A 16746-nucleotide genomic window follows, 5' to 3' on the forward strand; every position below is an offset into this window, starting at 1 on the left:
GAACCATTTCTGCTTGAAAAATGAATTTTCATAGTAGTTGACAACAAAATTTCTTTCGATATACTAATCAATTAATCGTTGCAGCTCCGGTGAACACTTGACACACAGAAACGACCACATTCACTGTTTGTTTTTTATTTCTTACAAAATCACAGTTTAATAAATAGTCTGTAAAAATGAGTACAAAAGCGGTTTTCTTAACATTTCATATATGAATCACTCGTGACTTTCAGGTCAAAGGAGTCTTCAGTTGGATTTTTTTTGTCAGGAATGACATTTTCTTTTTTTACAATCTAGTTTTGCTGAATTAAGGCCTCTTGATTTTGGCATCAGAACAATCTGTCAGTCAAATGTTTTGTATCTGAAGTTGAATTAGTGTAGAGTTATGAGCTCCCCTGGTTTCACAGTTCAGTCAGAAAATAAATAAATAATAATAATAATAATAAAATTAAAAAAACACATTTACAAATAAATACCAAAATGGCTCAACATGCAGATGTAATCAGTTTGTCCTAAAATGCTGACAAAACTAAGCACATTTCTAACGGTCAGTGTTCGACACTGCAGACTGAATGCAACAGTAACAATGGCACATGAGGCTGCTTCGCTCAAAGGGAATCCACCAGAGTTCACTTAGTTTCCTTTTACCTTGAGTCTCTTTAAAGTGTTAAAGAGGAGAGAGAAAAAAGGGCGGACGTGGGGAAATACTTTCTTCAAAATAAAAACATTTTGGTGGAATTTCCCTTTTTGAGAAGTGTAGCGGTGACAGGGAGTGCAATCCTGTGTTGTGAAAGACACTCTGACATCTTTACTGCATTACAGTGAAACCTCTGAGGACGGACACACACCGGAAGATTTCACCACTTCAAACTCACAGGACGTAATTTTGGCACAAATTCTGTTAAAGGAAACACAATTTAGGAATTATAGTTTTCTTGCTAACAGTTGTGGTAAAAGTTGATACTGCTCTCATGTCTGTCTGTTTAGTATAGCTGGTTAGCTTAGCGTAAAGATGGAGAAAGAGCTAGCCTGCTTCTATCAAAAGCAAAAAAAATAAAAAAAATCTCCTTTCTTTCATATTCTTTCATATACTATAGTGTTCATTTATAGTCATGTTTGTGACTGTTAGTCCAATATTGACTCCAGTTTTGAAGAAGGTAGAAATTTTAGGTTCGGGTGATGATTCTCTGGAGGTAAAAGCAACTTCTGTTATGTCGTCATTTGATGCATTAAAAAGAAATAATTCGGCACATAATTCCTCCGTAACACATCGTCACGCCATTTTTACGATTTGTTTTTAGTGAGCTTTAGAAGTACTGGTAGACAGAGGCGGGCTAGCTGTTTCCCTCTGCTCATCGTCCTTATGCTAAGCTAACCGGCTGCTTTCTGAAGCTCTGTTTATTAAGCATACAAACATGAGAGTGGTATTGAAGTGTATTCATGAATCCTCTAGTGTGTGTCCACCCGAACTACTGCAGAGGATTTCAACACTAAATTACTGCATATTATAACTCCTTTTGTTCATCCCAACAAAAGACGATTTCACATATAAAAAAAATGACAATCAATTCAAGACATGAGAAGGCCTGTTTGATTTTAAGCCCCAAATCTCTGGAAGTTATCTTTTTTTCTTCTTCTTCTTGAAGGAACGGGTTACTTTCACATTTCAGAACACCAGCATTTAAAACCTCACATCGATGATCTTTTTCTTTGCAGATCTCCTCAAAAGGTTGAATTAACAATAAGGCAAACGTTTTCCAATTCACAGGTCAAACCTTGACCCCTGACGGTGACTTCTGAAGCACATTTTCAATTTATTTTTTTTTTACAAAAAATTAGAGACATTCTGCGGCTTTAACATTTCGACCTTCAATGTAAAATCTACAAAGAATATTTTGCACAAGTTTCATGAGGGAGAGTCGTACGACCGATACACATGACCTCTCACGTATTCTCATATGAACGGGATTCACATTTCCACACAGACCAATAAAGATTGTCACGTTAACGTAAGATGCTGCAAAAAATCATATTGCTCCACGATGGCTGCGCGAAAATAAATCTCCGGCTCAGTACGGCGGGCTCCAAACTGATCGTTTCATAAATAAAGAAGAGAATTTAAAATGTGAAGCGGATGATTCCTTTAGTTTTTTTTTTGGTCAAAGGCTGTTTGATGATGCAGAGAGGCTCAAGTTCTGTACAGTGTGTTGTGAGAAACAGCTGCGGTTTTGGTGTTTTTTTCCTTTTCAAACTGGATCGTTGATGCCGTTAAGTGACCCTCAAACCCTCAAAACACAATTTCTAAACTACACAGGAGTTGGATGATGACTTCATAAGGGTTTCACGATTCGCCAAATCCACAATTCAAATTGACTTTTGATTTTAAGGTCACAGTTCGATTCAATTTTTGAGCATTGAAGACATTGTTATGGTAAATTTCCACGGGTGCGTTTTTGCACTGGCTTCACCTGACTGGACGAACGCCACTTGTCACTTGTCTGCTCCGGGATTTTAAACTGGACCAACATGGTGAATTTGAGATTTCTCTTAAATTACGAAAAAAAGGTGAGAAATAAGCCAAATTTTAACCTGACAACGTTTAGTTTTTATAGTTTTTCGCTACTTTCCAGAGGCAGCGAGCCAGGCTGGACACTCACATTTGTTTTATGCCCTGACAACTAATTTCCATTTTTAAAATTTTTCTTTAAAAGGATAGGGGGAATTTTACAACAACAACTGTTTTTTTGAAGGTTAGGGTTATGAAAGTGCAAATAATATTTGCCAAAAATAAAGATTCCAGTTTGACACAAAGTGACGCTTTGGGGACTGGAGGTAAAGTTAAGGTTTGAAATTTTGTTTGTTACAAAGTTGGATTTCTCTGAAAAAAGAAAATAAACCAACATCTTCAGTGTTGTCAGTTGATCGTCTGTATGCAAACAGGGTAGGTATCTGGAAGTGCAGCTGCAGGCTAACTGTGAGCTTTTACGTGTTGATTTTTTTCCTTTGGACGTGCTCAAGCAGGCGGGGGGAAAGAAAAAAAAACACTTGAAGAAATACTGATCGTGATTTTTGATGCTGGAAATTGAAATTATTCAGATTTAGAATTGAAATCGTGACACCCTTACAAAAACAGTCATCTCACATTCCTGAAAAACAATCTTGGTTTTCATCCGATGACGGGCGAAGACCTCCCTCCCCCTCCTCGCTGCACCACCACTGCTCCTAACAACCCTCAAAACTCATTATTGCTTGCATGTTAATACATAAAGTATGAGAAGAATCTCTACAATTATTTCACAGTCAGACTCCAGCATGAGCGACGACAAGGGTCCGAACTTAAAAACAAAGAAAAGCACGACTCTGCCTAATCATTTTCTCTGTGTTCCCCTCGGTTCTTTTCTGCTTTAACACAGACACACTCCAGTTTGTGGGAAGAGACACAACATGGACGTTTTGCTGGTGTATTCAGGATGTAGCAAGTCACAAATTTCTTTGGAGTTTCATTCGATAAGCCGAGATGATGGAGCCTGCGGGGTTTGTTTTTTTTTTATGTACGGCCCCGTCGCAGGATGCGATGTTTTCACACACTCTCTCTCTTTAGATCCACGCAAACCAATTTAAATAAAGACACACACACGCACGCTGGTCACACACTCGCTGCAACTCATGTGAAAACACAATTGGCACAGATTATCAAAATAAATACCCTGGAAGCTTGGCACTATGCAAAAGAAACTTCACATTTGTGAAAGAAATCTTATAAAAAACTATTGAATAATCTCAGTCTAGTCCACGTTTTCGTTATCCTCACTATTACTTATATACTATATGCTGATGAAGGTTACACCAGTGTCGTAAACCTCTGAATGACTTAACTACCACTGAAACAATATAGCTCCTATTCAAATAGATTTTTTTCCACAAACGTACATCAAAATGAAGTATCTAACATCTATCGGACTATAGATAGTGCTGTTGTCTGGTATGCATCTCTTTATAGTGCCTCTTTATTTTTTCCGCCTCCTCTCTCGTCTTTCAAACAATCAGTTCATTAAAAGTGATCTCTGAAACCCAGAAACAAAACTCTGGGAACAGATAAGAAGTCAAGTACACCTTCCTCCCCCCCTCAGACAGCTGTTTCTGTATCTGTGTGGACGCCTGTCAGAGCAGGTTACCTCACAGGTGTCCCTCCAGGATGCTGGTGACAGCCTGGTCCAGCGACGGGCCTGACGTGGCCCTGGTCGGGGCTGCAGAGGGGCCCTGCAGGCGCTGAAGCTCCAGGATGCTGTCGATGGCGCTCTGCAGATGTTCACTGAGCATGTTGTCCTCTTGGAGCGGGGGAGGCGGCGGGCTGAACCGCTGCTCCGGCCGAGGCGACGCATCCAACCTGTAGCATTTCAGTTTTGGGGCGCTGACATCTCTGGGAGGCAACTCGTAGCCACCAGCCTGTGGCTCTGGCATAGAAAGAGGGTTTGGGGCTTTTATTTTGGAATCGGGTGCTGTCTGTGGGACTTCCTCTGCGGAGTCACAAGGCAGAGCTCCGTTGGAGATCTCCTCGTCGTGCTGAGGATGCTGGGGTGCTCCGTTGGGTGCCTGAGAGTGGCGTTCGTTCACAGCTCCGCCGCCGTTGGTCAGCTGCCCCATGTGGTCCCTCTTGAGTCCCGGGTCGCAGGCCGAGTTGTGAACCACCTTACGGGAGCCGGACTCCTGCTTGATGGTGAGCCTGAGAGCCCCGCGGGAGCTGGAGCGGTACGTCTTCAGTCCCGGAGGCCGGTCTGACAGTCTGGTGGTCCAGGCTGGTGGAGAGGACGGGCTGCCAGAGGAGACCGGGTGGGAGGGGCCGGAGGAGGGGGCGCCGTGCGGGGAAGACGCTGATGTAGCCAAGGCCATCATGAATGACTCTGGAGGAAATAAAGGTCAACAGAGCTCATTTGGACTGACATCATTACAAACCCATGTTGGGCCTACAGCAGTGCAGAAACAAAGATGGTTTTAAAGGGTCAGTTCACCCAAATTACCACATCCATTACTTGTATGTACTATATTAGTGTGACTATGTAATATTTCTTAAAGGACTATGGATGAAACACACATCTGCACCAGTGTAAGTGAATGTAGGGGTTTGTTTTAAGTGTACACAGTAAGAGCTTCTGTTCTATTTGTGTATTATTATTATTTTATACTATATTAGTCCCGTCCTGACATTTCACAGTTTTCAAGTGCTTCCTTCCCCCTTTTTCCAACTTTTTAATTAACATAACAACCCCGTTTGAATTTGCTCTTAACCTCTCAAATGTAATTTTCTCGTCGCCATGCAGAGTCCCTCTCAGCACGACCCTGCTCCACATTTACACAGCTTAATTACACATTCACACCTGGGAACTGCTCCGGAGCAAATATGGAGGTTAAGTGCCGCGCTCTGAGGCACCGCCAAATTAGTGTGTAAGAAAAAAAAAAAACAGGAGCGTCACTAATTCACTTTTACCATCCATATTTTATACCTTAGTCCTGGGATTTGAAACTTCTACCATTTGTGTACAAACAGACGTGTGTAATAAAGATGATGACGATGCTGATGGTTGCGTTTCCTGCTGGGACACTCACCTGGGTCTCTGCGGACTCTCCGTCTGTCCTCCGCTAAAGCGCATCGCTCAGCCTGGAGGAAGAGACGCTCCAGCATCACCATCTCTGCTGACGGACTCTCCTGCTGTGGAAACCAGTTCACATTCCCCATTAAACACACACAGCTTCATCCGTCTGCTCCAAACACTGCTGAGAAGATGCTTAAGCTCGTTTAATTTTTCTCACTGCCAAATTACAAATGAAAGATGCCTGGTCTCAGGAGGAGCTCGTTGCAGAGTTTATAAATGTAGGCGCAGAGAAAGAACTGGGTCTCACCTGGGCTTCTCTAACCAGTAGCTGCCTGTATTTGTTGACCATGTCCTTGGTGCGTTTCAGCAGGAAGCCCGACACGGTGTCAAACTCCTGGTCCACTGAGAACACAAACACCTTCACGGTCACATTCACTGTTGAATAAAATGATCTGCAGCTTTTCTCTCACATCTGATATAATGAAGAGAGAGGATGACTAGATTTGTAAATAACAGGAGGTGTACAGAACTAAAATAAGAATAGAAGTAATAATAAGAACTAAACAAGGGACCAATTATAGACCAAATAATTCAAATAAATGAGTCGTTAGTTGCAGACCTTGAATTTTGACCCCGTATTTTACATTGATCTTTAAATTTAACAATTTTCTTTTACAAATCATTTCACCGGCATGAATCATCAGTACAGTCGTGAGCCAGAGGTCACCCACCTAAGTTGAAGTCATCCTGAGTGGGCAGGTGACCAGCGCAGGTGTGGTACGGCAGCAGGCGTCTGACAGCGTCCTTCAGTGTGGAGAAGGCCGGGCCGGTGAACGGGCTCTGAACCGCTGCGTGATCCAAACAAATCCGCTGCTGAAACCTGAAGAACACGAAGATAAGTAACGGTCTGAAACCCAGCAGGAGTGGGCGGGAGCCGGATTAAGAAAACAGTGGTGCAGAGCTCTAATACAAATCCCTGACATTTTTTTAAGTAATCACATTACCAGAAAGCAAGTGACACACAGTGAACTTTTGGGTCAGCTGCCCTTCTTTGCCTAGTTGGTGATCAGGCCTCTGTAGTTGTCCTACTACTGTCGGATGACGCAGTAGAGGTCTAGTTGTTCTTAATGTACAAGTGGTATTAGTGGCCACAGTAGCAACAGTGGTAGTGAATAGTATGAGCAGCAGTAGAGACAGTAAAAGTAGTCCTAGAGGACTCAGATTAAAAAAGATTACTGAAGGATCAGAGTTAATCCACAACTGTGAAACCAGCCAACTGTTCATTAATTAATAAATTAACTGGCTGATTAATACTGAGTTAAAAGCTTCATCATATCCAGCACAATCCTGAATAAGCCAACGTAGGAGTCGTTGAAGAGACAAAGGTCAGCGATGAGCTCGTATTAATCAGCTTTCTAAAGGTGAAATTTTTGCCTTTAATGAAGGATAAAAGTAAAAATCCTTCACTTTTACTCCGACTCAAAACTATTCATTATATTTATCTTGACTCACAAAGCATCAGAGGTCTTAAAACAAATTAATTAAAAAGCCTGTTTGGGCACTTCAGCGCTGTACAGAGACAAAAGCTTAATACACTTCCTCTGAGACTTGTTTTCAGATCATTGCAACCTATTTTCATGCATTTCCATTGTTCATTGACTGAGCAGAAGTATTCCTGTCTAAACCTGAGTGATGTTTTCTATTTCACGGTTTATTCACAGGAGCCTGAGTTGCTGCTCTCTTACCTGTGCCGGCGCATTGCTGGTGTGAGCCTCTCCTCTCGCTGCTGCTCCAGAGGACCTGCCAGCTGGCAGCCAGGCAACGTTACGGATGAGATCAAAGGATGGAGACAGGGGTGCATTTTGAAATCATTAATAATAAGTTTGCTGCATTTAACAAATAATCATTTCAAAAGCCTGAAATCTGTTTCGAGACCGGAGCCAATTGAGTTTAATCCACACAGGAAATTATTTCGACTCGTTACACAAATTATAATATCTGTTACTCTCGGTGTAAAACAAAAGGCACAGGTGAAGATGATTAGAGCTGAAACGATCAGTACATTAATCAGTTACTGGTTCGACAAAAATTTATCAGCAACTTTTTTAATAAAAGTCATATTTTTAAAATAAATATAGCCAAAAAAATAGTTTTCAGCTTCTAAAATGTGCTTGTTTTCTGAGTTGAGTGTGATAATAAATTTAACATCTTTGGGTTTTTAACTGTAACACACTTAAATATGTCAACTTGTGAGCAATTTTCACACTTTTACTGCCATTTTATAGACCACAAGATTCATCAGAAAGTAACTGACAAGTTATTTAATAAAGAAAATAATCATTCGATGTATCCCTGGAAGTAATATCATGCAAAAATTAACTTTTAGATTAAATTTTTTACACATGTATTTAGATAATACAGTCAGTATATTGTATTACTTATAGGGAGATTTCACCCTGAATTAAAAAAACATGTTTTTCCTCTTACCTGTAGTGTTTGTCCATCTAGATTCTTTGGTTAAGTTGTTGAGTTTTGGAGTTTTCTCTCTGATATATTGGCACTAGACGGCTCTCAGCTTGTGGTGAATTCGACTACCAGATTCTAATCAGTTCATCCTCGAGTCCAAGTGGACATTTGTGCCAAATTTTAAGAAATTCCCTCAAGGCATTCTTGAGGTATCGCGTTCACAATAATGGGATGGACAGAGGGATGAACAACCTGAAAACACCGCCGGTGCAGAGGCATAAAAATAGTTCCTTCCTGAAACTGCTCACAACAACAAGGTCTGTGGATTATCTTATGTAACCGGGACATGATTTCTGTAAAGAGACATTAATGTTGAGTTTTACAAATGTGATTTTTTTTTGGACGCTTTGAGCACCACAAGCTGAGAGAGGGCAGGCATCTCTGACTCATATCTCCAAAACTCAACAACTCAATCAAGAGCGATAAATAGCACTACGGGTATATTTTAGGGTAAACTGTCCTTTTAAATTCACTCGCATTGAAGTGAATGGATGTGTTTCTCACCTTGGTGCCGGTCTGCTGGCTCGTCTGGATCGGGGCACTCTCTCCGGGAGCTGAGGGCCCGTGAGCTAGGACTCCCTGGGCTGCAGGAGAGGGTGGATGGACATCGAGAGTAAACGCTTTACTCTCCACGACCAAGGCAGCTGTTGGCTCTGAAATCATGATGACACAGATGATGATGATGATGATTGAATTGCAGATAATAATAATTATAACAGAATCATTTGCTCTGTGTCGTTACTCAAACTCACTGTTTTGTGTGTGCTGTTGGACAGCAGAGTCGTCTCCTCCTTTGGAGAGACCAGCAGCTGTGGGATCAGGCTGCTGCTGAGGCACCGAGACACGCAGAGGCGAGCTGTGGACCGAAGTGTTGACTGAAGACTGAGGCTGGGAGACGGACGGCTGGACCTGGAGCTGGGGCAGAGGCTGGGAAACTGATGACTGGATCTGGCTCTGGGCAAATAAGGCCGGTGAGACCTGGAGCTGATGAGGGACCTGGTACTGGACCTGGGGATCAGGTGCTGTGATCTGTGGGACTGAACTCTCAGGTAGAGAGATCTGAGACCCGGTATGAGGGGAGAAACTTGCTGGAGCTGATCTGTCGGCGTCCTGAATCGGAGGGGAGGGGCAGATCAGCGGCGTGTCCTCTGGGTCCGAGTGAAGCGGAGAAGCCTCGACACACTGGTCGGACATCACAGTGTCCTGACCGGTGACGGCATGGCTCTGTGGTTGGCTCTCTCTCTCACTGGGGACCGGGGAGGCGAGCGACTCCATCGGCACCACTGGCAGCGCTCCAACCAACAACTCAGATGTGATAGGAGAACTAAGTGCTTGCTGTGGTAGACATGATGAGGAAAGAAGATGAAAAACAGCTGTTAGATTGATTTTATACATCCTGTTGGAAGCAGTCAGCTAATAGCGTTTACATTGATTCATTTTCTTCACTGCACTTTTATTGCCTTTATTAAATTTGGGAAAACTTACAGCATTATTGCAGCGGTATTGTACTGTTATTTGTTTAACTTAATTCCACTTTAACTGATTTTATTTTCGTCTTTATTGCATTTTAACATGTTGTTCTACTGCCGACGGTACGGCCCTTTACATCGTCTCTTGCTGTGCAACATAAACTCACTTTGCCTTGAGCAACATCAACAGTAGCAATTGTCATTTGTGGCAGGGAAACATTACATAAGCCCATATGAATTCAGCAATTATTTACTAAAAGAAGACTTCGTAAAAACAGCCTTCTTGAAACATCACAATTTGAATTTTTCTGGTGTCAAAACAAGACAAAGTCACCATAAAATAATACAATCTTCCTTTGACGAGTGAAAAGTGAGCACTGCGACACCAACATATAAATGTAAACCATCACAAGCATTTCATTAGTGAATCAGCAGGAACTTGTTGAGGCTCTGACCTGCTGCAGATGGTGCATAAAGGCCTCGTTCTGACTCATCGAGTGGGTCACCTCCTCCACTACTTGGGTCAAGTCTGCTGGGGGCATCAAAAGTTTAGGGATCTCCACAGGTGGTGGTTCAGGAGGAGGCTGCAGGACTGTGACTACAGGAGGAGAGGAGGACTGCAGCCCTGCAGAGGGGGGCTGCACCGACACATGCTGGAGGACATGTCCGTAGGGCTGCAGAGACGGAGAAAAATGACAGGGAGAGAGTTAAAAACTGAGTTGAAAACGTTTTATGATTTAGTTTATAGTTAATTTAAGGTGAACTGTACCAGTTTATACTCACGTTTTAGCTATTTAACTACAAATCCAGTATATTAGTCTGTTTGAAATTTGCAAATACACGGTACATAGTTGTAGATTTTTGGAGGATTTTTTTTAGAAAGTCCACTTGTCAAGACTGCATTTCAACATTTGTAATTACCAAACCAGATATTTTTAACGACATGTCAGGACATTTTCCAACTGTGTTGGTGGCAGCATAACTGGAAATTGCTAATGAGATGTTGGGACAATGTGCAGCCAAAAATAGAGTTTTTATAACGAGATGTCTGGAGAGTTTCCAACCTTCTTTACGCCGACAGAACCAGGTCAAAACATGATCTTTTTCTAATCTTTACCAAGTGTTTTTTTAAACATAACCTGAACATAAGCACAGAGTTTTGACAACATAAAAGTAAAAATTAAACATAAGGAAACACAAAGCAGTTGCAACACATCACGTAAAGTTTCCGCATATCTGTGTCGTTTTACAAAAATGTACATCGTCAACATTTATTCTGGCGACTGGGTTAAACAAACTAGAAGTTTATACCCCGGGCTTTTCGTTTGATATATTTCTCCAAGCCCAAGCAAAGATATCTCCGCTGGCACCATCAGGTTATTTATCTCTACTTATTCATCTCGAGTCATTGTTGACACTATGTCACTGTTTTCACAGGCTGAGCAGTACTCCTTGAACGTGATGAGTTAACTGATGTGGCAGATTGGAGCATCCGTCTGCACTGTGTTATCTCACTATGACTTAAAGTACTATGCAATATTGACGATTGAAGATTAGTGCAGCCCTCTTGTGCGCTGAGATGGATTACACCATCCAAGCAAGTTTCAAGAGTGTGCTTACAAGTCTACTACGTCTGATAATCAGTTAATCGTTTAAGTTGTATTTCAACCGAAATTGTCAATTATTTCTTGGTGGATATAAGAATTTTATTCTTTTTTGTCATTCTTGACAGTAAATGAAGAGTTCTCTGGTTTTGGACTGCAAAATATATTCAAACCACTCAAAGACAGCAGCATGGTTTGCTACCACAATGCTAAATAACACATATGATAAAAGGATTTGATCCATGTCTCACCTGTGGTAGTTGGTGGAACGTCTCCTCGGAGCTGGTCCTCTCCTCTTGGATGGCTCTTTCTGGCAGCAGCACCACGGAGGCCTGCTGGAGGCTCAGCTGTGCGTCTGTCATTGCTGTCTGAGGAGCCGGGGCCGGGGTAGCGAAAGGCAGCCCCTGAACTACTGAGGGGCCGTTAACGATCGAGATGGAAGTGAGATCTGGGGGAAGCACCCCTGAACTGTTGATCAAGGTTATGTGGTTTCCAAGAGCGGGACTGTGGACCAGGGTGGCACGCTGCCCCTGTCCTCCAGGAGTGTAGGTTCCAGCCAGCTGTGCTGGCATCTGGAAGACAGTAGGGGGCGCTGACTGTAGATGCAAAGGTCCTGAAAGCACAGTGGCCTGGCGGAGTGCTAGCTGCCCTGTAGGGGTGGTGAAGACAGGGCTGAAGTTCAGCTGTCTTTGGGGCACAGTTAGAATCTGAGAGCCGTCTACGAGCTGCCCGGTGGAGGACGTCAGGCTGTGGACAGACGGGCCTTGGTGACTGGTGGTCAGCAGTGGTCGAGCTGCACTGGCAGGCTGGGAGATCGTGACAGGGCACTGGCCTGGAAGAAGGAACTGGTTTTGGCCTTGGAAGAGTCCCTGAGGCTGGAGGACGAAGGAGCCGCCCTGGTTGACCAGCTGCAGGCTGACTGGTTTGGGGAGCTGCTGGGTGGGCTGCTGCGGTGGAGCGGCAGGCTTCTGGCCTGGAGGTTGGGAGAGTAAAATATTTGGTGAGCCGGTCCCAGGGACAAACGTGAGACCTGGTGTGTGTTTTTGCCCAGAAGGCTTGGGGCTAATTTGAACCAGCCTGGGCTGGATGCTGATGGGCAGCTTGGGTTGGATGGGGAGAGGGGCACGCTGCAGGACGATGCCCGGAGCTGCTGCTGCTGTCGCTCTCAGGGTCGGTGTGATAAGAGGACGACTGGTCATACTGGGAACAGCCTTGTGGATGATCATACTGGATCCCTGGGCAGGACTCAGGGAGAAGGAGGTCTCTGGAGAAGCAGCAGGGAACACATTTCCAGGGAGGAGCCCCATCAGCTGAGGCGGGGCAGCAGGTTTTAGAGAGGGGCAGCCTGGGCCGACAGCCAGGAGGGACGGCTGGGGAGGCTCCACTGCTGCCTGGGTGTCTCTGGGCAAAACGGGCGTGACGGGCAAGGTCACAGACTTGGGTATGAATGGTATGGTGGGTGGAGAGAGGAGGGGGGCAGGTGAGTACAGGGACAGGCTGTCCCCAGTCTGGGCCAGACCTGCCTCCAGAGCCATGGTCTGCTCTGTGATCTCAGCCTCCTGCAGGCTCTGCTGGAGGATATCACATGCCACCTCTGCCTCCTCCGCTTCCTCCACCTCTCCCTTCTTTGCCTCAAATCCAGCCTCCACAGGCGTCCCACCTTGCACCACCTGTGGGTCTTCCCCACCCTCCGGCGATGACAGGAGGGCCTCCTCCAGGAAGGACAGATCCACACACCCGGGTGGAGGCGTGTCTGGGGAATCCCTGCCATCTCCCAGCAGAGAGACGGGGCTCTGGAGGAAGAAACAGTGGGAGCCAGACAGAGAGGGACAGAGAGTGAAAAGGACGGGAGAATTGTGTGATTAGCAAGACTTAACAGGAAGCAGTTTCTGGCACAGAAGGAGAGAAAAAAATCGTCCTCCTGGGGAAAATGCTGGTTGTTGTGACGCTGCTGGCTGTGGATCCAGACACTCACCGGGGCATCTGTGAAGAGGGAGGGCTCCCCAGAGGAGGAGTTAATGAGCAGGTCTTCAGTCTGCAGCTGGTGGGATAAAATCAGACGATTTTTAGGTTGGGCTCACAAAGTCACGGCGAGAAATGCTCTTTAGTGTTACATTCTGACTCTCTATCACACTTTCAGCCCTCCTCCACACATCTCACCCGACCGTGAGCCAAGAAATATTCACTTCTCACATTTATCATTTGCACTATTGATTTTCTTATTTGAGTCGCTCTCTATTTAAGACTCTTTTGTTACCTCATTGGTCCCATGAAGGAAGTCGTTCAGGGCTTGGGGGTCACTGCGAAGACGAGGAGAAGGCAGAGAATAAAAACACAATCAAAATCACTTCAATCTCAGAAGATTTTTGCACATAAAGACAAAGTACGAGTTTAAGAAGACATTGGACCACATCTAAAACCTGTCTGACTGTTGGATGGAAGCAAGAATCTGACAGACTCACCACAAAACATCAAGTAGACAAGTCCCATCTTCATCCTCCATGTCAACTAAGAGGAAGAGGGAAATTATTGAGATGAAGGATCAATCAGCACACATTTCACTGTTAATACAGCTGCAGCTACTGGTATTTTTTACTATGGATTCATCTTTAAATGATAGGATTTAATACAGATGGTGATTTAAGTCATACCAGCGGTATCTCTAAGGTCGCTATTCATTATCTGAGATATATCTCAAAGAATAAGAGGCCTTCTATCCCAGTCTGACTCAGAGAAACATATGCATTGCTCTCCTCTGTAGCTCATTCAGAAAAGCTGCTGCACAGCTGTAACAAGGACAAGAAAAATGAACACTCTTGTTCTCAGAAATATCCTCTGACAACTTGCTTTCAGTGTTTTTAAGATCCTCCTCTCGGGGTACAAAGCTGCTAATGGCCTCCACAGTGCTCTCAGTTTACCAACCCAGCAGATCTCTCAGATCACAAGGAACAAATCTTAATTATCTAACAGGATTTTTGGACTTAGACTTGCACCGACACTGACACTGACTTCATTCAAAAGCAACTTTAAGACCTTTTTATTAGTTTAGCATTCTCCTAAACCAAGTCACTGGTGGCAAACTGAATCAATGAGGGTGAGAAACATAATAAACAGTGGTTCTGGGCATTTTCATGGCATGGACTGGGTCCACGTGTCCCCTTAGAGGTAAAAAAGCACTGCAAATCAATACAAAGTTGTTCTGAGTGATCACCTTTATCCCTGTGCTGACACATGATAGCGGTGATCTCTTCCAGGATGACAAACGCTCCCATGCACAGGACACCAGGGCTCACTGAACGGTTTGATGAGTATGAAAATGACGTGAATCAGATGCTGACTGACATGTTAGTCAGCGCTCTGCACCACCATCATCAAAACACCAAGTGAGGGAATATCTGTTGGAGGAATGGTTCAATCCTCCAGTAGAGCTCAAGAGACTTGGAGAATCAGTGCCAACGTGCTATGAAGGAATGGTTTTTCCTTGAATTTGTCACCCATCTGTATATATTAATGTAGGAGTAGGGACATGTACAGTATATGTAATTACTTTCCTTTTCTGTTTTTAAATTGTGCATGAATTTCTTCAATTAATCATTTTTTGGGCTATAAAAAGTCAGAAAATTGTGAAAAATGTCCATCAAAAGGTCCAAAGCCCAAGCTGACATCTGTTAAATGGACTTTAAAAACAAATTCAATTTAATACAGTACCAGCCCAGCCGTCAAGATATAATGTTAGCTGTTAACATTTCTGCAAATCACTGATATGCTCACATTTGTTCATGTGTCTTATCACGTTCACATTACATGTTTATGACCTGACTGTCATATCGGGAGATGGAGGTGATGGTGGAGTTAGAAGTGAGAAGGCTGTGAAGCCAGTGATGACAGTCTGTGACTGTCTTTCAACATTTCTAAGTGTGAAACCAGGAGATATTTTTAAGGAGACCTCAGGAGAATTTCCAGTCATGTTTGAGGTGACTAAAACCAGATATATTTGACATCTCCAGCTGTGATTGTCCCGACAAAGCCGGGTGTTGTTAATGAGACCTTGGGTCATCTCCAGCTGTCTTTGTGATGAGCAAAACAGGTATTTTAAGCCAAAACATGATCTTTTTCTAACCCTAACCAAGTGGTTTTTGTGCCTAAACCTAACCAGACCATAAACAGTGTTTACCAGTGTCTTAAACTTTGCCACAACATAACATAGAAAATTGAAGTGTCACCATATGCGTAGTTTGCAGAAACATTGCCAACATTTTCTCGGTTGATTGGGTTGCAATTACAATTTGAGCAGCTGGAAGCAGCGACTGCTAACTAAGACGATTGACTGATGATTGAAAGAAGTGGATATGTATTAACTGTTGTCCAGACCAGTGGTTCCCAAAATTTTGGGACCCGTTGTGACGTCGTATTACAGCTATTGCTCCCTAAAATTGTTTCATTTAAAAGGATTATTATAGGAACAGTATTATTTGGTGTATAAACCATCAGATTTGGGGGTCCCGAACCACAGGATGGGTGGAAAATTGCTTTTTGTGTCCGGTCAACAGTTGAGAAAATGTTTAAAACATTTGAGAGGCTGGAAGCAGCGACCATCGACCTAGATAGTCGATTATTTATCAAAATATGTGTTTTTATCAGCCAATTGCTTCAATATTACCGTCCAGACCGGTGCGACTCCTTATTGGTCTCATTGTGAAGTTGTTAACCCCTCAGATTATTGAATTTGAATGATTTTTAGAAACCAGACCAGATGATGCACAGTATTATTTTGTTAAATCCCTCAATGTGTCATCACTCCACCTGCCTGGCTGTCATCCAAGCCCACTACACAACCTGACCTCCTCGTGAAGTCTCACTCATGCGTCCACTCTCCAGAAGGACACAGAGCACATCATGAACCTACTTCATATGTGAGAGGCCCCATACAGAGCGTTCGAGCTGAGTTCTGGTGGTGGCCTCATGGGAAGTCGTGGCCGGGCTTCAGTGTCTGGAGGCGGGGGGATGCCAGGCCGAGGCGGCGGGACGGAGACGGAGCCGGGTCCTCCCTCTGCTGGGGCATCGCTGCGTCCTCACGGTGGAGAGGCTGGAGGTGAAGAGGAGGAGAAGGAGGGGGGGGGTGCTGTCAGGTCACTTGAGGTTACCAGCAGCCAAAACACATTCCCATCTCAGCTGTGAGACACAAGATCAATATCTGATTCATCAGAAAAGGGGGGGAGAGACTGGATCTCTCACCAATAATATCATCATATCTTCTGGACTGTATTGATCATGCCTGTGGGGGGGGTGGGCTTGCTAAAGGAAAAATGGAAGCTATTGTTGTGGCTATCACAGACATGAGAGGCAGATCTGGACGCCCTCAGCTGTAAATAGACGGCTCGGATGAGACTTGTCCTCTCTTCTCCTCATGGCTGCAAAGAAGACGCAAAGCTCGGCGCAGCGCAGCGCAGCGCACGCCAATTATAACATTACTCACTCGCCTTGTGCTCAGCTTCCAGGGGAGGTGCGTTTATATAGAAAAGAAAAGAAAAAAAAAAAAAAACAGCACCCAGACAA

General features: G+C 44.0%; 1 protein-coding gene across 1 annotated transcript; it reads right to left on the bottom strand.

Moving 5' to 3' along the window:
• Positions 1-4176: 4176 nt before the first annotated feature.
• On the bottom strand, positions 4177-13693 carry LOC141010004 (BRD4-interacting chromatin-remodeling complex-associated protein). The gene is made up of 12 exons (XM_073482762.1): positions 13653-13693; positions 13448-13490; positions 13166-13231; positions 11442-12983; positions 10042-10260; positions 8870-9452; positions 8622-8770; positions 7337-7398; positions 6323-6471; positions 5899-5993; positions 5605-5707; positions 4177-4901 (listed from the first exon to the last, which is right to left on the bottom strand). The coding sequence occupies exons 1-12, from the start codon at positions 13691-13693 to the stop codon at positions 4177-4179; spliced, it is 3777 nt and encodes a 1258-aa protein (XP_073338863.1).
• Positions 13694-16746: the final 3053 nt, after the last annotated feature.

The sequence above is a fragment of the Pagrus major genome, chromosome 16, assembly GCF_040436345.1.
Source record: "Pagrus major chromosome 16, Pma_NU_1.0".
NCBI lineage: Eukaryota > Metazoa > Chordata > Actinopteri > Spariformes > Sparidae > Pagrus > Pagrus major.

Coding starts and splice junctions, on each gene's coding strand:
- LOC141010004 (XM_073482762.1), bottom strand. CDS start 13,693: ATGGAGGATGAAGATGGGACTTGTCTACTTGATGTTTTGTG. Junction 13,491..13,652: donor TGTCTACTTGATGTTTTGTG/GTGAGTCTGTCA, acceptor TCGTCTTCGCAG/TGACCCCCAAGCCCTGAACG. Junction 13,232..13,447: donor TCCTTCATGGGACCAATGAG/GTAACAAAAGAG, acceptor TTATCCCACCAG/CTGCAGACTGAAGACCTGCT.